At 38.8% G+C, this 21077-nt stretch overlaps 1 protein-coding gene and 1 long non-coding RNA gene across 4 annotated transcripts in view; one reads left to right on the plus strand and one right to left on the minus strand.

Moving 5' to 3' along the window:
• LOC121521331 overlaps positions 1 to 4718 on the plus strand; it is a 54210-nt gene extending 49492 nt beyond the window's left edge. The window contains exon 4 of the long non-coding RNA XR_005992845.1: positions 4623 to 4718. This is a non-coding gene — a long non-coding RNA (uncharacterized LOC121521331). The remainder of the gene's footprint in view (positions 1 to 4622) is intronic.
• enpp1 (ectonucleotide pyrophosphatase/phosphodiesterase 1) overlaps positions 1 to 9756 on the minus strand; it is a 50258-nt gene extending 40502 nt beyond the window's left edge. For all 3 annotated transcript variants that reach the window (XR_005992844.1, XM_041805245.1, XM_041805244.1), the window contains exons 1-2: positions 9269 to 9756; positions 1492 to 1564 (exon numbers count right to left, since the gene is read on the minus strand). Coding sequence is in view for 2 of the 3 variants with exons in the window: in XM_041805245.1 (XP_041661179.1) it covers positions 1492 to 1564; positions 9269 to 9400 (205 nt within the window). In the remaining variant the exon portion in view is untranslated. The remainder of the gene's footprint in view (positions 1 to 1491; positions 1565 to 9268) is intronic.
• Positions 9757 to 21077: the final 11321 nt, after the last annotated feature.

The raw sequence follows: 21077 nt of genomic DNA on the forward strand, positions 1-21077 counted from the left end.
GGGAGAGTTGGATACCAAAATGAAGCATTGGGATTGGTCTTGTATTCCGGTACAGTAGGTATTGGATGTGGTGGTACCGGTACCGGCATGGTAATGAATTTCAATTCCCATCCTTAGTGGCACGTAGCTGTCAAAAAACTAAATGATTTTGACAGTTTGATTGATAAAACTCGAAGAAAATGGGCCTTCATAACTTTTTCTTAGTATGTGCAAATCTTATTCTGACTAACTCAGAGTAGACAAAGCCTTGAGATCTTTGCCCACCCCAAGGGGGTAAAGGACTCCAGGTTGGGAACCTATGCATGATGAACATGATGAATTGGGAGGGGGGGTTTTAGTTGCTTCAAGTTGTGTAAAACTGGCTATTCTTGCTAGATTAGATGATCTTTCTACTCACTGGGTTCTTTACCATCTAAAAGAAATGGAAATATCCTATGATTTGACTTTGTTTAATTTACATATAATTGGTGTAATTCTTTCATAATCTTGGCTGCAGTGGAATGATAAAAAGGGATACAGTAGGGTGTATGAGGACTGCTAGAAATCTCTAAAAATATGTTAGAAATATTCAGAATATTTCCCATGTTTGAGGCTAGTGGTTTTCACTAATTAATGTTGTTGGATGTCACATTGTGCCGCAGTGTAGTGAAGGCATTTTTGGTGACATTTAGAGGACATTTAAGACCCTTGTCTAGGGAAATGATCACCAATTTGGGCAAGAGGTCAGTCAGTAGAAGCAAAATAGCTTTCAACTGAGGAAGGACAGCTAACGCTTACTGACATCATTTACATCAGACATCTGTTTTAAACTATTAGAATACGTTTTCAGAAAATCACAGTCATCCTTATTTACCCTACTGTATCTTTGTTCTTTCATTGAGGACAAATTTATAAAAGTACCAGACAAATTGAACATAAATTAATTGCAGGGTATTTTCAATTGCTTCGACGTGACAGACCCGTCAAGTAGAGTGTGCCTGATGTGCTATCTAGGTTTGACAGCTTTCAGTCTTACTTTTAATGGCATACTGCAACTTTTCTAGGCAGATTACTGAGATTACAAGAGATACAAACAAGATGTGTAGCCTCTCATCAAAACATTACTCTGCTGTGAAACCAGTGGTCAAGAACCACAGCTCCAAGGTGCTTTAAATTACAGTCTGAAAAGCTCCTTCCGCAGTCACTTGACATTTTCAAGCAGCTGTGTAAAAAGAAGTCTTCTTCTAGGTGGCCCTCAATTTAAGCTGAACTTGACTCTTCCTGATTTCATAATGTCTAGAAGTTATTTTATAATTAATCTATTTTTGGGTTTATCTCATATCTGTGTATCATTGCATAAGTGGGTACTCTCAATATTTTACTTTTAGGTGTGGTTTGAAAACACTTTGGTGAGTACAAGAAATTAAATAAAGGTGACTTGAGGTGACTTTCTCTACTGACCATGGTAATGTTGAATAATAAGAGAGTGTGGAAACGTTACGGTAAAACTACCTTTCACATCACTGCTCTTCCTCCGAGAAAACACCACAGCCAGGACAACAACCAGTAAGCACAGCAGCAGGACCTAAAATCCAGAAAACACAAACACAAATAAGTTACAACAGGGTGACGCTATAAAAAATCCTGACCAAAGATGACCACTATTAAACCTGTGGCTCTGGTGAATTACAAGTGAAACAGATTAAAGCATCCATTATTATTCCCACACAAAAAAACTCCATTACAAATATTTTTATTACTATCTACTGTAAATCTAGACACCCTCTAGGGCAGCAACAAGCCTTGTTACCATAAAACAAACACACTGTAATAGACTCATCATAAATCAGGAAGTTCTGCAGAATCATAAATACCTCCTTCAGTCTGTTCAACACAAAGTTTCCGATAAACACACAGCACAGAGATAGTTTTATATCCATCTACTGCATCTAAAGACGGTAATGCTGTTTGTTTGATCCACCACAGGGATCTAGAAGGAAATTTCTCAACCACAGTTGGTTCCATTGGCTTGAAATCATTTATGGTCCCCAGAGGATGAATCTTACATGGTGACTATGGTGAACCTCTAACTTTCCCCCAAAGGACACCATGAGGCTTACATTTTTGGTTTTCACAAAATCGGCTGACAACTATTGAAAAGATTGCCATGGAATTCAGTACAGGCATGTCGGTTTGCATGTTAACAACATTAAGCTCAAAACCTCAAAGTGGTCTTGTTGTTTCAGATATGTGAGTCTAATTTTTTATTCATCAACTTTCCTTTCTGGAGAGACTTCAAACTTAAATAACTACCAGGAAGTTAACATCTGTTTTTCAGGGCTATATTGCTGGCATCGGGCAAAAACCTTATATCTCCATTTTCACGATTTTTTTTCATAAATCAGTGCTATTGGTCACACTTTACATCTGTCAGTGTTTTTTACAAATTCTAACCCGATAAAAAGTATGAAAAGATGCTGACTATGACCATTCAGCGTTGAACCCTATGGAAAATGCAGCGTTTTGTTTTTTTGTTTCTTTTAAATCCCTGCAAAGTGGTGCTCATGGAGATATGAGGTTTTGACACGATGTCAGCAATACGTTTGTCTGTATGTCAGCAGGATTGAGACATCCTTTTTATGAAAGTTGGTCAAAGGGTGTGCCATTGGCAAAAGCAAAAATGTCTAGGTCCCCCACACAAAAATACAATAACACCAACGTCAACACCAACGACAGGATAAATCCATTGCACTTCTGAGCAAATGTAGGCTGTTATTTATTTCTTGAGCCCTGCCCAGTGTCATAAAATATCCCCTCCTTTCTTCATTCATCATCTCCATGTGTCTGAATGTTGGTTTTGGGCCTTGTAATTGAAAAGTCAAAGGAAGAAGGCCTAGTTGTTTCTTTATCAGCTGCTTGACACATACGTCAGGGATGAGGAGTCTGTAATTAGTGGGGCGTTTCCCAGATGTTTGAAATCTTACATTTTATCAATGCTACTTATCTAAAGACCTTTCAGTATCCAAAACCAGACCTGCAGCAGCTTCAGTATTCACCCCCTTAGATGTTTTACCCTTTTACTGATTACTCATTCATGGTCAATATAAAGTAAAAAGAAGAAGTTTTTCCAAGGCACTGAACATCCCCCGAAGGTCAGCTGGGTCCATCATCAGGAAAAAAATGCACATTTGTAGATCTGTCTAGATCAGGCCATCTTCACAAACTGACTACTAAGGGCCACCAAGACACTTGTGACTACTCTGAGGGAGTTACAAACTACAGCAAATGAGATGGGAGAGCCTCTGCTGCCCCTGTTCTTTACCATTCAAAGCTTCATGGAAGAGTGGCAAAGAAAAAGCCACTGTTGAAGAAAACCCACATCAAATCTTGACTAGAGTTTGTGGGGCACTCCAGGGTCAAGTGGAAGAAAGTTCTTATGTCTAATGAGACTAAAATGGGTCTTTTTTGCCATCAGACAAGACGCTATGTCTGTCAGGCACCAAGCACTGCACATCAATATGAACACAGGATCCCCACTGTGAAGCATGGTGGTGGCAGAATCATGCTGTGGGGATGCTTCTCGGCAGCCGGCCCTGGAAGGCTTGTAAAGGTAGAGGGTAAAATGAATGTGGAAAAATATATAGGATTATCATTGAGGACAATATTATTCATTCTAAAAGAAAACTACAGCCTGAAAGAAGAGTTTTTTTTCCAGCAAGACAATGACAATGACCAGCAAGCGAAATCTACACAAATTTTTTTTAAAGAAAACAAGGTGAATGTTCTGGAGTGGTCGAGTCAAAGCCCATTTTTAAAAAAAATCAAGAACGGCAAATTATATTGCCTATGATCGATTTATAAGACCAATAAAAGGGTAAAACTTGTAAGGGTTACATGTCTGTGCCACCTTGTTTCTGTGTAACAAAATAACATCCATTGGTTAATTATTAATTTGACAGGCAAAGCAGTTTACTTTTACTTTACTTGGACCACTTCCTTTGGCCTGACCAATGGGCTAGAAACAAATGCTTACTCTTCACATGACATTAACAACCTTTATAATAGGTTAAAAATATGATTTAGTCCCACTTGTAGAGTTACCTCACAGTGTTACTAGAAAGTTTTGTTCTGTAGAAGTTACATTTCTTGAAGAAGTTGTCAAACTGCAAAGTTATCTAATCTTGCCATATGAGCTCATAAAATTTGAGTGTATTTATCTACATTTCTGTAATATGTAAAATGTGAAAATATATATCCTTTTTTAAATGAAAATGGAGATACAATTAGAAGAAAGTACACATAAATCCAACTAAAGCGTACATGTACAATGATGTAGCATGCTGATACACAAGAAGTACTTAATACTGACATTTTCACTCACTCTGTAACAAACAGCTCTCTGACTCAGTGCTACATCAGATGGTTTATGTTTAAGACATTCACAGCCTTTAATTTATTCACCTTAAAACCTGTATTTGTGTGCTGTTAAAGTCTCAAGGGAGGGATTATGGGAATCATCCCCCACAAGTAATCCATTTAGTGTGATTCACGTGAACAAGAATTCCTAGACGGGTATGAAAATATGCTGTTACGTGTGCGTGGTGTCTGGGTATGTGCACTTACATGCTCTTTTGCGGCTATAGGTGGAAGAGAGCAAGCGAGCCAGCAAGAGAGAGAGATAGAGGGAGACCTGGATTGGACATGCTCCTGGGAAAGACGTGGTCTTTGTGGGTTGTAAAAGTAAACTGTTTGTCTGGAGGAAAACTGACTTTGACTCATCTGTCTCTGAAACACTATGCTAACTCACATTTGGTCTCTGTTGCCTACAAGGTAAAGGTCTGATTGGATTGAACCAGACAGAACAACAAAACCTATATCAAAACAAAAAGCAATGTTTTTAAAGTGACTTTTATTCTGAAAGTTCTCATGCTGGAGTAAAAATAGCCTAGTTCATAGGCCGAGAAATTGAAAATAAATTGCGCTGCAGAGTAACAAGTTCCAGTCTCATAATGGCTAACAGATGTGCAGTTGCTGATGTGTGATAGGATAGTTAGTATACTGTTGTTGTCTAGACTTTGTCCCACATGTGTATTCAATCAGTGCCAAGCAGACAGCAGCAGCACACAAGTTCATGTGGTTTTAGCTGCGGTTTGCTTGTAAATGGTCTGAAAGGTGTGTATGAAATCTGATGATTTCCTAACTTTATGGTTTATACGTTAGCGCTGAGGTAGATCTAAGCGTTTAGTTTAGATTTTTTAAGCTTCTGTAACCTGTATTGTGCAATTTTGATGACTATATCCATTAATTTAATGACTTTACATATCAAATGTCATGGTTTTTAGATGCAGCTTCCACCATCTAGTATGCATAATTACATTTTTATAGCACCTCTTTCAATTATGGTCAGATTGAAATGCAAAGCCCCAAAATGTAGCCAAGGTTTAGTTTCTCTGTCAGTATTTGTGTGGCTTGTTTCGCTGCCTGAAGTAAACAACTACTCATATGTTACAGCAGAAGCCCCTGCAAGTCATAAGATAGATAAGGCAGTATGTGACAGCTGTGTGTGCAGGATGTCATGGAGACTGATTTGCATCTCATTTGAATCCAAAACAGAAGTATAAACCAAATATCACACATCAGTAACTCTAAGATTAACAGGATATGTCCCTCAAGGCTTTCAGCTAGTGTTTGAATATACACTAAACTTCATATGGTTCTGATTAAACCTTAATTATCGTCACAAAAACTTTGCAATAGGCATGATTCTCCACATGACCTTGAAGTATGTACTATGGGAAACATTCTCTGCATGCAAATAGACCTGAAAAATTTAACGCTCTTGTGAGTTTTTTTTTTTTTCAATAGAAGAGACCATAAAGATTACTAGTATCATCTTAACTACAGCGTAGAAGACCACCAAGACTGATTAGTAATTTTATATGCCTGTCACTGCTGCTGTGAGGTGTCAGAAGAGAACATTAACAGCCTTTTAAGATTCATCCATGCTATTATTTCACTATGAGTTGCATGTCAGACATTCAAATTAAAGCGGGATGAGATTTCTGTCTGCATTGTGTTTGGAGCTTTGGCACAGCACTGTGTATGGCAAAATGGTAATCGGAAGTGAGCTTGTATAGCTTGGGGTTAAGTATCTTGACCAAAGACACATCGACATGTGAGTGATGGAGCTGGGGATTGGAACCTTCCATTTGTGAGACCACTGATAGTACCTCCTGAGTCATTGCTTAAATGACGTGCAAGGTAAAATCAGCAAAAGATTAATCATCCTTATTTGACAACATGGGGGTCGCCAAAACCGCAGCACCCTTAAAGGGATACTTCAACATTTTGGCAAATTCGCCCATTGCCATAATTCCTATAGTCTTAGTAATAAGTTTGTTTCCTTTAGTTGTCGGTGCAAGCTGTTTCTAGATCTGGGGGGACCGTTAAACCGGCTAAACCAGCTGCACCGCGAACACTATTTTAGCAGACAGAATTTTTGCTTTCCCTCATCAAACTCATCAAATACACAATCCAACAACTCCAAAATGCTCTCGTAGACAAGTTGTAACCTGCACATTCACCACACTATGAAATAAGAACATATAATTATGTAACATTACGACACATGAAGCAAATACTTGGAACTATTTCTTGAGTGAACCACTGGGCGGAGTGACACAGTCCAGCAGCCATATCTGGAGTGTAGCTCTGGCTTTGCATTTAACTTTAAAACATCTCCGTCTCGTAATGTTCCATGGTTATTTAATCGCGTGGTGAATGTACAGGTCACAACTTGTCCACGAGAGCATTTTGGAGTTGTTGGATTGTGTATTTGATGAGTTTGATGAGGAAAAGCAAAAATTCCGTCTGCTAAAATAGCATTCGCGATGCAGCTGGTTTAACGGTCCCCCCAGATCTAGAAACAGTTTGCACTGACAACTAAAGGAAACGAACTTATTACTAAGACTATAGGAATTATAGCAATGGGCGAATTTGCCAATATGTTGAAGTATCCCTTTAAAAGCTCCTCGCAGGAGCTTGAGATGGTCACTGATTTAAAGCTTATAAAAAGTTGTGATGAAATGGCTGGCCCATTTAAAAATATACTAGCCACACACTTTTTTTTACCGGCCACTTTATTTTCATCATCGATACAAAATATAACAGGCCTATACTAGTCAAAGTTAAAGGCTATTCAATGAAATTCAATGTTTCTATGGCATTATCTTGCAAAATGAGTGTCAGACCTGCGAAAATTAAATATTTTGTGCACAAAAGGTCTTGTTTGAGTATCTTGAACTTAAGATCATGAAAAAACTGGTTTAACGACACCTTTCACAATACTAGCATTAGCACTACTTCTATGATATTGAGTCAAATGATTCCAGCACACAGCTGCAGGAGGAGGAGGAGGTCAGGACTTAAATATATTGTACATAAAGACGTATATTACTGTTTAACGTCACAAAGTCATTGTTACTTTTATTTACCTGTCCTAGCGGCTAGTAGGTTAAGCAACTTCAGCTGATATTGTTAAAAAATACCTGTATTTGGCTGGTGGAAGGTGCCAATATCCCACTCATTTTTCTGAAAGAGGAAATTTGTGGCTTTAAGTTGAGTAAATGTGAGACAAACTATTCAAGAACAACACCTTGAGCTCCAGGACAGTGGTTCTGGACTGGTGTAGCTTCAGGACCAACCCCAGTTTCCTCAAAGACAATCTGGGACTCAAATGTCAGAAAATTTTAAACCAACTGTATTTATTCTTCATCGTAAATGGGACAAATAATTTAAATGACATAAGAGAAGCAACAAATACACACATTACACCATTTACCTGAGATAACATGAACATTTTTGGCAATTTTCCAGAGAGCTTGAGGAATTACCTCATTATCATGGGAAAACCAACTTTGTTACCTGAAGAAAATAAGATAAATGACTTGAAATACTGAGAGAAAATGGACATTTATCCACCATCACAGTAAGAATAAACTGTATGAATGTATATCTAGTACTTCAAAGAATTTTAGCAACTATTCAAGAGGAAAACATTCATGACCCACTTAAAACAGTTCTGTGTCCCACTTTTGCTTACTGACCCACCGGTTGATAACCACTGCTCTAGGATATTAGTCCACCCATGTTTGGTTGTTTTCTCTGCTTAGACTAAACCAATCTGTCCCCTGCCTGCGCCTCTTAAACCCATTAAACTTCCTGAATAAATATCTGAAAAATGATCTCTTGCTAAGCACAGCTGCTGTAGTAGGCTCTAACTTTGTGGCTACACCAGACTCTTAGCTGAGACTTTCTGCTATTTTGGATGACAATCAGCACTGTGGTTTGAAAGAGTCCAGTTGGCTTCACACTGCGGCTGTGGCTCATCTTTTCCACCTGCGGAGACACTCCTGGCCTCTGTCTTTTTGCACTCAAGTGTAAACATTTTGTTTCCACTTTCACACTGGCAGCACTGAGCATCTCAGCTGTTGGACAGCTGTGGATTAACTACACTGTAAGCTGTGTAGAAACTAAAATCTAAGGCTGTGGTTTTAGTCCTGTGGTGAGTGATCACTTATCTTTTGATTAAATCAGACACTGTCATAAAGTAATCTGCTGTTTCTTTTTTGCCATCTATAAAATGTCAAAATAAAATGCTTACTGTCAGAAACTTAAAACCAAGGTGACATTTTTACTCTCTTTGCTTGACCACATGTAAGTCCAAAGCCAAAAGATATCTGGAGCATCACCAAGCAGCAAATTATCTAATTTTAGATGCTATGACCAGAAATTATTGCAATATTTCACATTTCTTGCTTGAAAATGAAAAATGACATTTATAATTGATGTTGTTAAGCAGTTCAATCTTTACAAGTCACAATAAAAGTCTTATTTTAAATTTATGGGCACACTCAAGTTCACTGACACATTTTTTGTGGTGCTGAAGTGAGCAGGAGTGTTATGAATATGGGAGAAAAGGAGGAATTTTATGTTGCTGTAAAAGTCTAATGAATACCACAATGCAGCACCTTTACTGTACTTAAAGTGACAGAATAGTCAAGCCACAGGAAGTCCAAATTTATCCTTACTAAAAAGGGACACTAATTTAAAAGTGTTTTTATTTTTCAGGTCAAACCAGCACCTTTCCTCATATTTGATTTTAAGAGTGTGAGGGGGAAAAACAGCCTCATGTGACCTTAACACGTTGTTTGAAGTGTTAACATTAGACTTAAGAAGTTGGTGAGGCACAGAGGTACACAGGCAGGAACTATTTATTGAACATACATACCCCAGTTATGATTTTCCAGTTACTCCTCTTCTGTCCTCGTTCATTGTTTCTCCTCTGGCTCTCCACATCTGAGGCCCCAAATAAAGACGCAGCCTGCTCAGCAGAGCGGTCCTCTCCTTTGGTTACGTCCATACTTGCTCAGCGCTGAAAGCTCCTGCCAGTGTTTCTCTGGAGAGACTGAGCTGCAGACAGACCGTCCCCGGTGAGCAATATATGCTGTGGGTAGGGTATGACCCTCTGCTCCATTGTAGCGCCGCCTTGATTCTTGACGTGTCCGAGTCTACGAGGCACTGATTGATTAAACAGTGAGCCTCCTGAAAACATGACAGGAGGCATTAATTAACAGACGGTTATTTTGTGTCATTTTACTGCGCTGCCCAGTAGTTAAACTCATCCAACTCAGTTTAAGCGAGACATATCAGGACTTAAAGCTAAAATAGAGAAAGGCCATACTATTTTCAGATATTTGTGTTCATAAGTGGCACAGAATTGCCTGTTATCTCACATTAAGCAAAGGATAAGCTAAACGTCAAACTACTGTTGAGAAACTTCGACTAACATTTACACACCAAGAGTGGTGGCTGCCGCCATCTTGTGCTCACCCTGAGTGGTGCGCCTGCCGAAAGACAGCATAAAACCGCCAGTTCTTCTTCATTAATGAGTGTTAGACTCCTAATTAAAAAAAGAAACAGTTCAAAATATATCTAAGCTACTATTACGAGTGTTTTATTTACATAATTAAATATTTAACCCTGCTGTGCACACACCTGGTGCTACTTATCGGTTTAGTATCGACAGGGATGGCGAAGGTGTTGACAGTTAAGCCTGCGATGGAGGAAATTTCACAAGACATCATGACAAATCTTCTCCAGCATCTGTAAGCACCAACACAAAACTCAAAATATGAAGATTTTCAGTTGAGTGTTAAGTAGAGGTCAACCGGTTGCGTACCTCTACTCGGTGACCCAAGAGTTGCTAGGCAAACTAGTGGAGACCCCAGGTAAACTGGGTACGCCTGTTTTTAATGTTTACGCGCTAGCTACTGTTTGCTTTGCACGCGTATTGTGAAGGTTAACCATTTTCTTCAGCCACTTGACACAGAAACAGCATAAATCCTCCTACTATAGCTGTAAAGGCCTGTGTGTGGGCCTGCACAAAGTATTGGCTGGGCCCCTGAAGACAATGGGCCCTCTACATCTATATAATGATGGAAATACATAATGGAGCTATAGCAGCGTGCTAGCGTCCTGGCTAACAGTCGCAAATGTTAGAGCTTAAAAGTGTGTCTAACTGTTATTGGGTTCTGATATTGGAATAAATTCATGCTACCTTTAAGCACGTTTTCACCAAGCTTTTTGCCCACTTCAGCTATTAATATTTGTCACTTCTAACCAATTTTTGTCACTCTTTGCTCATTTTCCACTGTTTTGTGACCTGATGCCCATTTTTTGTGCCATTTCTATCTGGCACTTCTATCCCATTTTTGGCATATTTTGCCCATTCCTGCCACTGTTTACCACTTAGAGCCATGTTTGCCACTTCAATTTGGTACTTGTATAATTTTTTCCCATTTTTACCAACCTTTTTCTCACTTTCCTATTGTTTTTCCACTTGATGTCATTTTTTTCAACTTCCTTTGCCTATTTTTCTCAGTTTTTGGCTTTATGCCTTTTTTGCTGCTTTCCACTGATTCTCTATAGATTTGCAACTTTTACATTTCTTGCCATATTTTGCCATTTTTTTTGCCCTCATAACCTTATTGTTGCAGTTTTCTGCAAATTTTACCACTTTTTGCCACTTTGTGCTGCTTTTCACCCATTTCCCCCACTTTTTTTTTGCCATTTTAAACCCTTTGATGCTGTTGTTTGCTCACTTCTACCACTTACTGCCACTTTTTTTTTTTTTACCAATTTTTGATGCGTGTCATTCATTTTTGCCACTTTTAACCCCTTGCTGCTTTTTTCTTCTCATTGTTACAATTTTCGCCACCTTTACTCTTATTTGCCACTTCTTTTAGCTACTCTCAACCCATTTAAGCTACTTTTATGCCACTTCTAACCCATTTTTTCAGCTTTTTGTCCATTTTTGCCTCTTTCACAATTATTAAATTCTTTTCCATTAAATTTGTCTCTGTTTTTTTCTGCTTTCTTTTCTGGCATCCTGATATTTGTGCGTACGGCCTAGTTGTGAAGTCTGATATTACTTTTCTAAGGGTTTAGTTCAGTGTGCTAATTCACACCGTTAACATTACCAATAAAAATTATGTTATGAAATTATGTTATAATTTCTTCAGGTTAGAAATAAAATATTATCACAGCTTAACTTTAAAATGGACCAGAATTTTGCTGGCCCCCAGTTTGGCTGGGCCCCAGAGAGCTCTGCCCTTTCTCCCCCCTTATGAGCGGCCTTGCCTCTGTGTCTTCAGTACCCTTTATGACGCCAGCAGGAGTTTATTCTATTTGGAGATTTCTGTATTTCTTGAAATTTGTGAAGGTTGAACAAGCTATTGATCAACTTACAGTCTACTATTGGCCTCAACCCCCACAATAGTCTCAAACACTATTAATATAAATTGCTTATGATACCAGTTTAGTTTTACCACACTGACTCTTAGTTTGGGCTTCCTCTTTTACATTTTCCACCATTCATTTTATCTCTAGCTAAATGTCAAGTTGTCATCATAAACCACAGGAGAACAGAGAACTGAAAAAGTCATTATTCACTGGATGACACTCAGCAACAACAGGCATAAATATTTATGCTGTCAGCTTCCTTTCCTGTCAGTATCACAAAATTGATGTTACATGGATGTGAAACAAAGAATGAAGTGATAGTGCTGTGTAAAAGAATTGCCCCCCCCCATCTTATTTTTTGCATATTTGTCGCACTTGAATGTTTCAGATTTTAAAACAAATTTTATTATTAGACAAAGATAACCCAAGGTATTACAAATGCTGTTTCTTAAAGATGATTTCATTTATTAAGGGAGGAAGGCTATCCAAACTGATTTGGCCCTATGTGAAAAAGTGATTACCCCCTAAACCTAATACCTGGTTGTTCCACCCTTGGCAGCAACAACTGGAAGCAAGCACTGGCAACGAGTCTTTCACATCACTTGTCTTTGCAGAATTGTTTTAATTCAGCCGTATTGGAGGGTTTTTGGTTATGAACAGCCTGTTTAAGGTCAAGGCCCAGTATCTCAATCAGATCTAAGTACAGACTTTGACTAGGTCACTCAAACACCTTCTTTTTTTTTTTTTTAATGCCATTTAGAGTTGGATCTGCTGGTGTGTTGTGGATAATTTTCCTGCTACATAACCCAAGTGTGCTTGAGCTAGAAGTCAACTCTTGGCCGGACATTCTCCAGAATTTTCTAGTACAGAGCTGAATTCATGGTTATGGCAAGTCATTCAGGTCTTGAAGCAGCAAAGCACACCCAGACCTTCACACTACCACCACCATGACTGATTGTTGGTATGATCTCTATATCAAATGCCGTGTTAGATTTACATAAGATATAACAAGATGTACACCTTCCATAAAGTTCAAATTTGTCTTGTGAGTCCACAACTTTTTTTTCCCAAAAGTCTTGAGGATCAGTGGTTTTGGCCTTGGAATTCTCCCATGGATGCCATTTTTGCCCAGTTTCTTTCTTATTCTCAAGCCAGATGAGGCCTCCAGGTCTTTAGATGTTGTTCTTGGTTCTTTTGAGACCTCCTGGATGAGTTGTTGATGTGCTTTTGGAGTAGAATGGTCAGCCGGCCACTCCTGGGAAGGTTCATCATTGCTCCAAGTTTTCTCCTTTTGTGGGTCATAGCTCTCACCATGGTTGGCTGGTGTCCCAAAGAATAAGAATGACTGTCAAATCCTTTCCAGACTGATGGATATCGATGACTTTGTTTCTCATCTGTTCCTGAATTTCTTTGGATCATGGCATGTCCTGCTTTTTGAGATCTTTGAGCTTGCTTCACTTTGTCAGACAGGTTATGTTTTTTACGATTTTTTTTCCCCTGTGAAGATCTAAATTGAAGTCAAATTAATTTGTGTCGACTACTACTTCTACACACACTTCCTTACTTTTATATGCCTCTGATAATAAACTGTCTGGCCCTTGACATGGCTACCTCCATAAAGCCGTGAATGTTTCATCTTACAGTTTATGTGAGAAGGAAATCATTCACTTTGCATTTGTTAAAAGTCAGTAAGCCCTGTTAAGTACTGCTTAAAAGCATCCACAAGATGGCGATGTTGCAACACAGATAATGTAACACTAGACTTCTCTTTGGTGGACATATTTTCATGGAGTCAAAAAAAAGAGCTTAGAATATAAAGGACACTGCTCCTGATTCCCTGACAGCGTTAACTTGGGTATATTTCAGCTCTGTGAGGTCCTGGTCTCCTTCAGATCCAGTTGTTGTCCTATGGTGTAATGTAGATCACATGTGGCTGGTACCCCTGACTTTTCACCTCTGCCCTTGTTCTGCACTCATAAACAGCCCAGGGGTTTAGTGTTCCCACTGCCTGTTTGTTGATCTTTTTCTGCCTGTGAATGTGTCCTTGCATTTCTGGCCATGCCCTGGACTGCATATGTGGGAGCGCCTTTATATAAAAGCTAACTTTGAGTTTTCATTTTCATTCTACAGGGATGTTTTGAAGATGCGAGCTGTATGTGTAGTAGCAGCAACTGTGTGTGTCTGCATGTGTGTGCGTGAGTGAGCCCTGCTCAGTGAACTGCATGTCTCTCAGCAGACCGTCTCCCTACAGCTGTCCTCAACCCAGCTGGGCCTTACTGTATGACCTTTTAATGTTGACCTACACATGTAGCACTTACTGTCTTCCTCACATGTTCTTCACATCATCTTTTTGGCCTACAGACATCCTTCATGCTCTAATCCTCTGCAAAATAGCACATTTTTTATTTATTCAGTTATTTTGAGAACTAAAAATATAATTTTAATTCTAAATCATTGTTGCAGAAATATCCCATTCTGGTCCTCACATTTTATTAACTGGCAATAGACAGAAATATGGACCAATAGTCAGGGTCACTGGCTCATCCTTTTCTTGTGAGAACACTATCTCATTAACGCTTTGAAAAATTTTCTCCAAACTTAGCTAGAATATCCACTCTGACTCGAGAGGGACCTGGTTAGTTTTTGGGGTTGTAGGTTGAAGGTCATTGGGCCTTATGTTCTTTCTTTACTTGTGAGCACAGTAACTCCACAACACTTTATGGGAGATTCTTCAAACTTTCCAAAAATATCCACCCTGACTCGGAGATGAATTGATTAGATTTTGGGGGGCACAGGTAAAAGGTCAAGGACTCTAGTCCTCATGTTCATCATGTGCTTTTGAGCACAGTATCTCAAAAATGATTTAGGGGAATTTTCCTCAGATGTAATACATTTGTTGAGGAGTGTGTTGTTTTTCCATGAAGGACCACTAGGACTGACATGCTAGGCTTTTTTTGCTAAGTGGGTTTGAATGTGTAAAAGCAGTAGACCCACTGTGCATGTTTTAACATGTGTTTGCATTTGTTAGTGAGCTCCCATAATGTAGCGCATGTTTAATTTATTTTATGGGTCTTGCATTGTTTAGTTCACACTCTCTGCACCTTTGTGTTTTTATTTATTTATTTACAAGCTAGTCCAGGATGATAACATGATGAATCAAATATTCCGTTCTTTCAGCGACAAGTGGCACGGTTTTATCAGATTTACAATCTTATAAATGTGCATCTCTAAAATCAATTAAGCATCACTGTTGAAACAATTCAAAGCCTGCAGCCACACTTGAAGTATCGTGAAGTGGCTTGAACCTTGGCCGAGCTGTGACTTATGAATAACACATAGGGTAAGAGCAGCAGTAGGTGTGCTTAAAGAATTCATCAGCTGACAGTTATAGGCAGATCTTCCCCATGAGATTTACTGTAGGCGCTTGTAAATCTGCCATGAATAATTCATCCAACATGACACAATCCTCAGCACATTATATTGAAGGCTTCTGTCTTCTCAGACATATCTGTCACTGACTACCTGTCAACCAGGATTAACAGTGGAGCTGAGTGTCTTTGGTCTGCTGCCTGCTTTTGTTGTTGTCCTGAAATAATGAGCACCTTTCAAAGCTTTTGAAAAACACTCACCCACAACAGGAACATGAAATAGTGCTGCCCACCCGCTGACTTTGTGTACATGTTGATTTTGTTCCCATTTTGAAGCACTTTATGTGACATTAAAACTTAACACTTGCATGTTTTGACAAAATATTTTTCAGGTAAGAAAACCTAAGACTCTTACCTGTGTGTTTTATTCATATATAAATGTTATACAGAACATGTTTTAAGGGAAAATAATTGGTACCCAGGCAAATCTCATTTATGCCCACATCAGCCTCCTCCAGTACAAAATATAGGTATACATGCTAGATAGGTCTAGTGTGTGTCTCCTTTTTCTCCTTAGTTCAATTTAAAAAAGGAAAACTGGAAATGTGTATTGTAAGCATGTTGTCACTTTGTGCTTGTATATTTCCAAATAAAAATGATTCTAAAATAAAAATACTTGCCACTGTGGACAAAAAAATTTACCAGAAAATATGGGATTTTCCGGCTAATACCGGAAAGTTGGCAACACTATCGGTCACCATTTAGAAAATTAGAAAGTTAGGGACACAGCCAATATGGCATTCTTGATCAGTTCTGAGCTCAATACAAGCAGCACACTACATTTTCTCATTCTTCTCACTGTGAACTTTGTGCACTTATGTACTCAAAATATGCAAACTTTAGTGCGGAAGCATGTGATTTGGAGCACACCTTCTTTATGACATTCTGCATGAACAGGAAAAATGAATAAGTCTGTATTTTAAAGCAATGCTAGATATTAAAAAAACAATGCTAATGCTTACAGTGATAGACATCAGTGCCTATTTTTGCCACATATACAGATAAGTTATAGTCAGTATCTATAGATGCCAAAAATCCAAACGGGTCTCACTCCCAGCCCTTCTGCTGAGGAAGAAGTTGACCTTTAGTGACACCTAGGGCTGGGCAATTAATCGCAAATTAGATTCAATCGCAATATGGCCTGCTGCAATTTTCAAACTTGTACTTGTACTGTACTTGTACAGCTTATTCTTCTCTGTCTTAAGTTGAGCTATTTTTCCCATCAGATATACTTGTGACTCACTTTTGTATTCCTATTTGACCGGAGCATGTAAGACTTTAAAAAGTAAAGAGATAGAAACTGAGAGTCTGATAGTGGGACAGAAGTATGCATTGGAATAAAGAAAATCTGTCATATAGATGCAAAGTAAATATGTTTATGTACAATAGGATTTTCAGGATGTCATTTTAAATGACGTCTGAAGGGTTTTTTGTGTCCTCTGTAGATGGAGGAAATCAAGGTTGGTTTGACAGTAACAGTACTGTTATTCACTTGTCATGCTAATGCTGACCATTGACATCCTCTTATTTTTTTTAAACGCTTTTTGCTGTCATTGTGGAAATATAGGATTTCATATGAGAAAAAGGAAAAAAAAGCACAGCAGATTTTTTATATAGTGAGAGGAGATATTGATCAGTGTGTATAATTAGCAACAACTGGAATACACTAAAAATGTTTGTCAGGACTGTGCTAGACACCACTACACTAAAACAGCTGACTGTACAATGCTGTTAGAAAAACATCACTCTGTTGGAAACAATGAGCTCATCCTGGCAAGTCAGTCATTAATATTAACCTTAGGGTAACAATGCTATAAAGGGGTTGTCGAGTCACCTTACAGTTGGATGTTTTACCCTTTTATCGATTTAATAAATCAATCATGGCCAATATAATTTGGCTTTTAGACAACCCCCCCCCCCCCAAACAGCCCTTTTCAAGTTCAGCCACAAACTCTCTATTGGATTGAGTTCTGGGCTTTGCCTCAGCCGCTCCAGATCATTCACCTTGTCGTTTTAAAACCATTTCTGTGCAGCTTTCACGGTACGATCTGAGTCATTGTTTTGCTGAAAATAAATCTCCCAAGCTGTAGTTCTCTTGCAGACTGAATGAGATTGTTCTCCAGGATTTTCCTATGTTTTGCCACATTCATTTTACCCTCTACCTCTAAAAGTCTTCCAGAGCCAGCTGGGGATAGTTTGTTTGTGGTGATGTGCACTGTTTTTTGTCCACCAAACATAGCGTCTTGTCTGATGGCCAAAAAGCACAATTTTGGTCTCATCAGACCAAACAACTTTTTCCACTTGACCATGGAGTCTCCCACATGCATTTTGGCAAACTGTAACTGATATTATTATCATTTTAAGTGTCTTTCTCTTTGTCACTTTCCCATAAAACCTTTTCTTTGAGTTTCTTGGAGTGTTCTTTTGTCTTCATGTTTTAAGGGTAGCCAGGAATACTGATTAACCAGAGACTGGACACAGGGATCTTTACACTACAATCACTTGAGACACATTCACTGCACTCGGGTGATCCCAATTTCACTGGAGAATTGGTGCTGGAGACTAGCACCAATTGGGTGGACCTCTCTTGAATTAGGTCAGTCACTGTAAAGGGGGTGAATATTTATACAAAAATGTTATTTTACATTGCATATTCTTCTTCTTCTTTTTTTTAAATTGACGTTACTTTGTAGAAATCTGTTTTCACTTTGACATTTCATTTACTTTTTTTTTTTTTTTGTAATTTTCTTTTTGTCAAAAAAGCCAAATTCTATTGACCATGATTGATTTATTAAAGCAACAGAGAGGTAAAATGTCCAAGGGGGTGAATTGTTTTTTATAGGCACTGTACAAACTGACAGATGGAAAATGCAAAACATATTTCCATGTATCCAGCATGGAGAAATATAAAATATGTAATAACCTGCAAGCTCATACACTTTTTGAAACAGTGTAAAATCGTCAATATTCTTTTGATATATAAATGCAAACATATTAAACACAACCTCTCTTGAAACATATTATTTCATAAACTTGTCACTTTTCTCTCAGATTTTTCCATTGAAGAAATTATGTTAACATCTATTTTTAATCAGTCTGGATAATGAGAAAATGAATATTTGACTCCATAAAAATGTCTAATGAAGTACAGAGGATAAGAGTTTTTGTGCTAACCAAACTAAAGTACCTGAATCACAACATGCAGAATCAGGATTAATATGCTATAAAGAGCTAAATATCAAGGGTAATCCTAGCCCTGCATTTTTACTGGGAAAAACCTGAAACACGCTGTAAAGGGAGATCTGAACAACAAATATAAAAGCTTTCATGACCTAGCAGAGAATAAAAGTAAAAAAAAAGCAATATCTGAGAGTAGGACTGCCTTTTTAGAAAATAAGTACGTGCCTGGTCGGCACAAAGACTGAAATGAGGACAAATTTCACTCTGATCCCAGCAAGGGTTTACTTATCAATTTGATCAGAGGACTGGTATCAAAGACAAAGCCAAAGCCTGTTCAGTTGATATGTTACCACTAATCTTATCTGTACTAGAGCAGAACTTCCTGAGAACTGACCCATAAATGGTTTATTATGTGAACTCTCTGTGTTGATAACCAATGAATATATGAAACAGTGCTTAAGGATCTGTGTCCACAGCTGCTACAGTCATTTCCTATTCAAAACCAATGTAGTCCAGCGTTTTCAGCAGTCAGCATCCTGAGTGCAAAAATAATCTCTGCATCAGCTGTTTTTTGTGCATTGACATCATTCTCAGTTGAAAATAATTCCACTTTTGTTATAGTGCTGTGCTTGTTCATTTTACTTCTTGCTCACTGACCAATCAAACTGAAAGGGCGGGACTTACAGTATCAACTTTTCAGCACCAGTGGCAGAGGACTTACCGATTGGACTTGACTTTTCAAGGGTGTGATTTCCAAGTCTACTCCAGCTGCAAATGCAGCAACACTTTTCCCGTTTTTTGGGGATTTTTTTTCCTTGAATAAGGGAAATATTTAACCCAAAATGCTACTAAAAATGCCTCAAAGATACTCCACAGAAAAGCAGAAGACAACACTAAACACTGATGAGAACACACTCTGAAAGGTGCCAGAACAAAACAAGCAAAGACCATGAAGATAGGCCCTAATGAAGCCAGTTCCTCATTAACTGTTTCAGGAAATGCACATCTGTATCAAGACTCATCAATCAAAACCTTAATATAATACTGTGTTTAAAGCTCCTGTGAGGCTATTTTCACATTTTTTGGATTAGCACCCCCTGTGGTTGAAGCAGGAAAATTAATCTGTTGCTAGTCTTGCCCAATGTACACAATATGGACAAAAGTATTTGGCCACACCTGTTAATTATTGAATTTAGGTGTTTAAATCAGACCACAGGTGTATGGAGTGATGTAAAGCACACTGACATTGGACTGTGGAGGAGGGGACACATGCTCTGTTGAATGACAAATCACACTTTTCTGATTGGCAGTCAGATGGGCGAATCTGCCTGCGAGAACATTACTTGCCTGACTATGTTGTGCCAACTGTGAAGTTTGGTGGAGGAGGGATAATGGTATGGGGCTGTTTTTCAGGGTTTGGGCTAGGCCTCTTATCTCCAGTGTAGGCCAACCTTAATGCCTCAGCATTTCAAGACATTTTGGACAATGCTATGCTTCCAACTTTGTGGCAACAGTTTGGGGGAGGCCCTTTTCTATTTCACCGTGACTGTGTAAGTGTGGTAGAACTTGACTGGCTGGCACAGAGCCCTGATCTCAACCCCAATTTACTAGGTGATAAGAGGTATCAGTCTTAGTTGGTTCTGTTTAATAACAAGCTAGACACCCCCCATAAGAGGAAGGGGGAAAAAGAGTAAAAGAGACTTCAAGCCAACCGAAATAAAAGACATAAAAAACAAAAAATCTGTGTTAACAACCCTCTTACATGTAAAGTCTGAGAAACGTTTGAACTCATATCTTAGACCTGAGAGACGCCACAACAAACAGACATGAAGCTCAGCTGGAAATCTAAGGAGCTGTTAAGTATGTCATTAGTGTTCGACAGAAGTGCCACTCAGGGGGGCCGAGTTATCTCTTTCAATCATTGACTACTATCAATTTGTCAGCAGAGCTGGCCAATCAATCTCTTTCACCTAAAAGTAATGTGTAAGATGTAGTTTCTGTAATTTTTCATTCAAATTAGGCCACAGTATTATTGCATTTTAATAGCAATGGCTTAAAACTAAGTGTCAAAAAGTTTAATGTAGGAAATACAAAAAAGAATAATGATGTTGCCCCTAGAGCTACCTTTTCTACAGTTGGTCGATTGCATTCATCTACCATTGTCTTCTGCTCATCCTGGGTCAGGTCACTTTGGCAGAAGGATGAGCTGACCCAGACATTTTCCAACTCCGCCTGGGTATCAAGACCAGAAGGGATATATAATTCCTCTAGCAAGATCCTGGTCTACCATGGGGTCACCTCCCAGTTGGACCTTAACAGGTATGCAACCAGGAGGCTTCCTTATCAGATGCCTCAACTGGCTCCTATCGCTGTGAAGGAGCAGCAGCTCTATTCTCTGGTCCTTCTAGGTGTCTGAGCCCTCACCATACCACAGAGGCCAAGCCAAGCCCCCTTTGGAGTCAGTATCTGCAACCTTATTCTTTCAATGAATGTAGGGTGACAGGTAAATCCAAATCTTTGCCTATCATCTCAGCTCCTTCCTCCTCCCAATGGTCAGCACAACTATTACTGATGCTTTGCATCTCTACTGTCACTCATGAAAAAACCTGTTCTCTCCCTATCCAGAGGGAGCAATCCATAGTTTTCCTGTAGAGAACCATGGCCTCGGACCTGCTGACCCTCCTCCCG

Source organism: Cheilinus undulatus, linkage group 14 (genome assembly GCF_018320785.1).
Source record: "Cheilinus undulatus linkage group 14, ASM1832078v1, whole genome shotgun sequence".
NCBI lineage: Eukaryota > Metazoa > Chordata > Actinopteri > Labriformes > Labridae > Cheilinus > Cheilinus undulatus.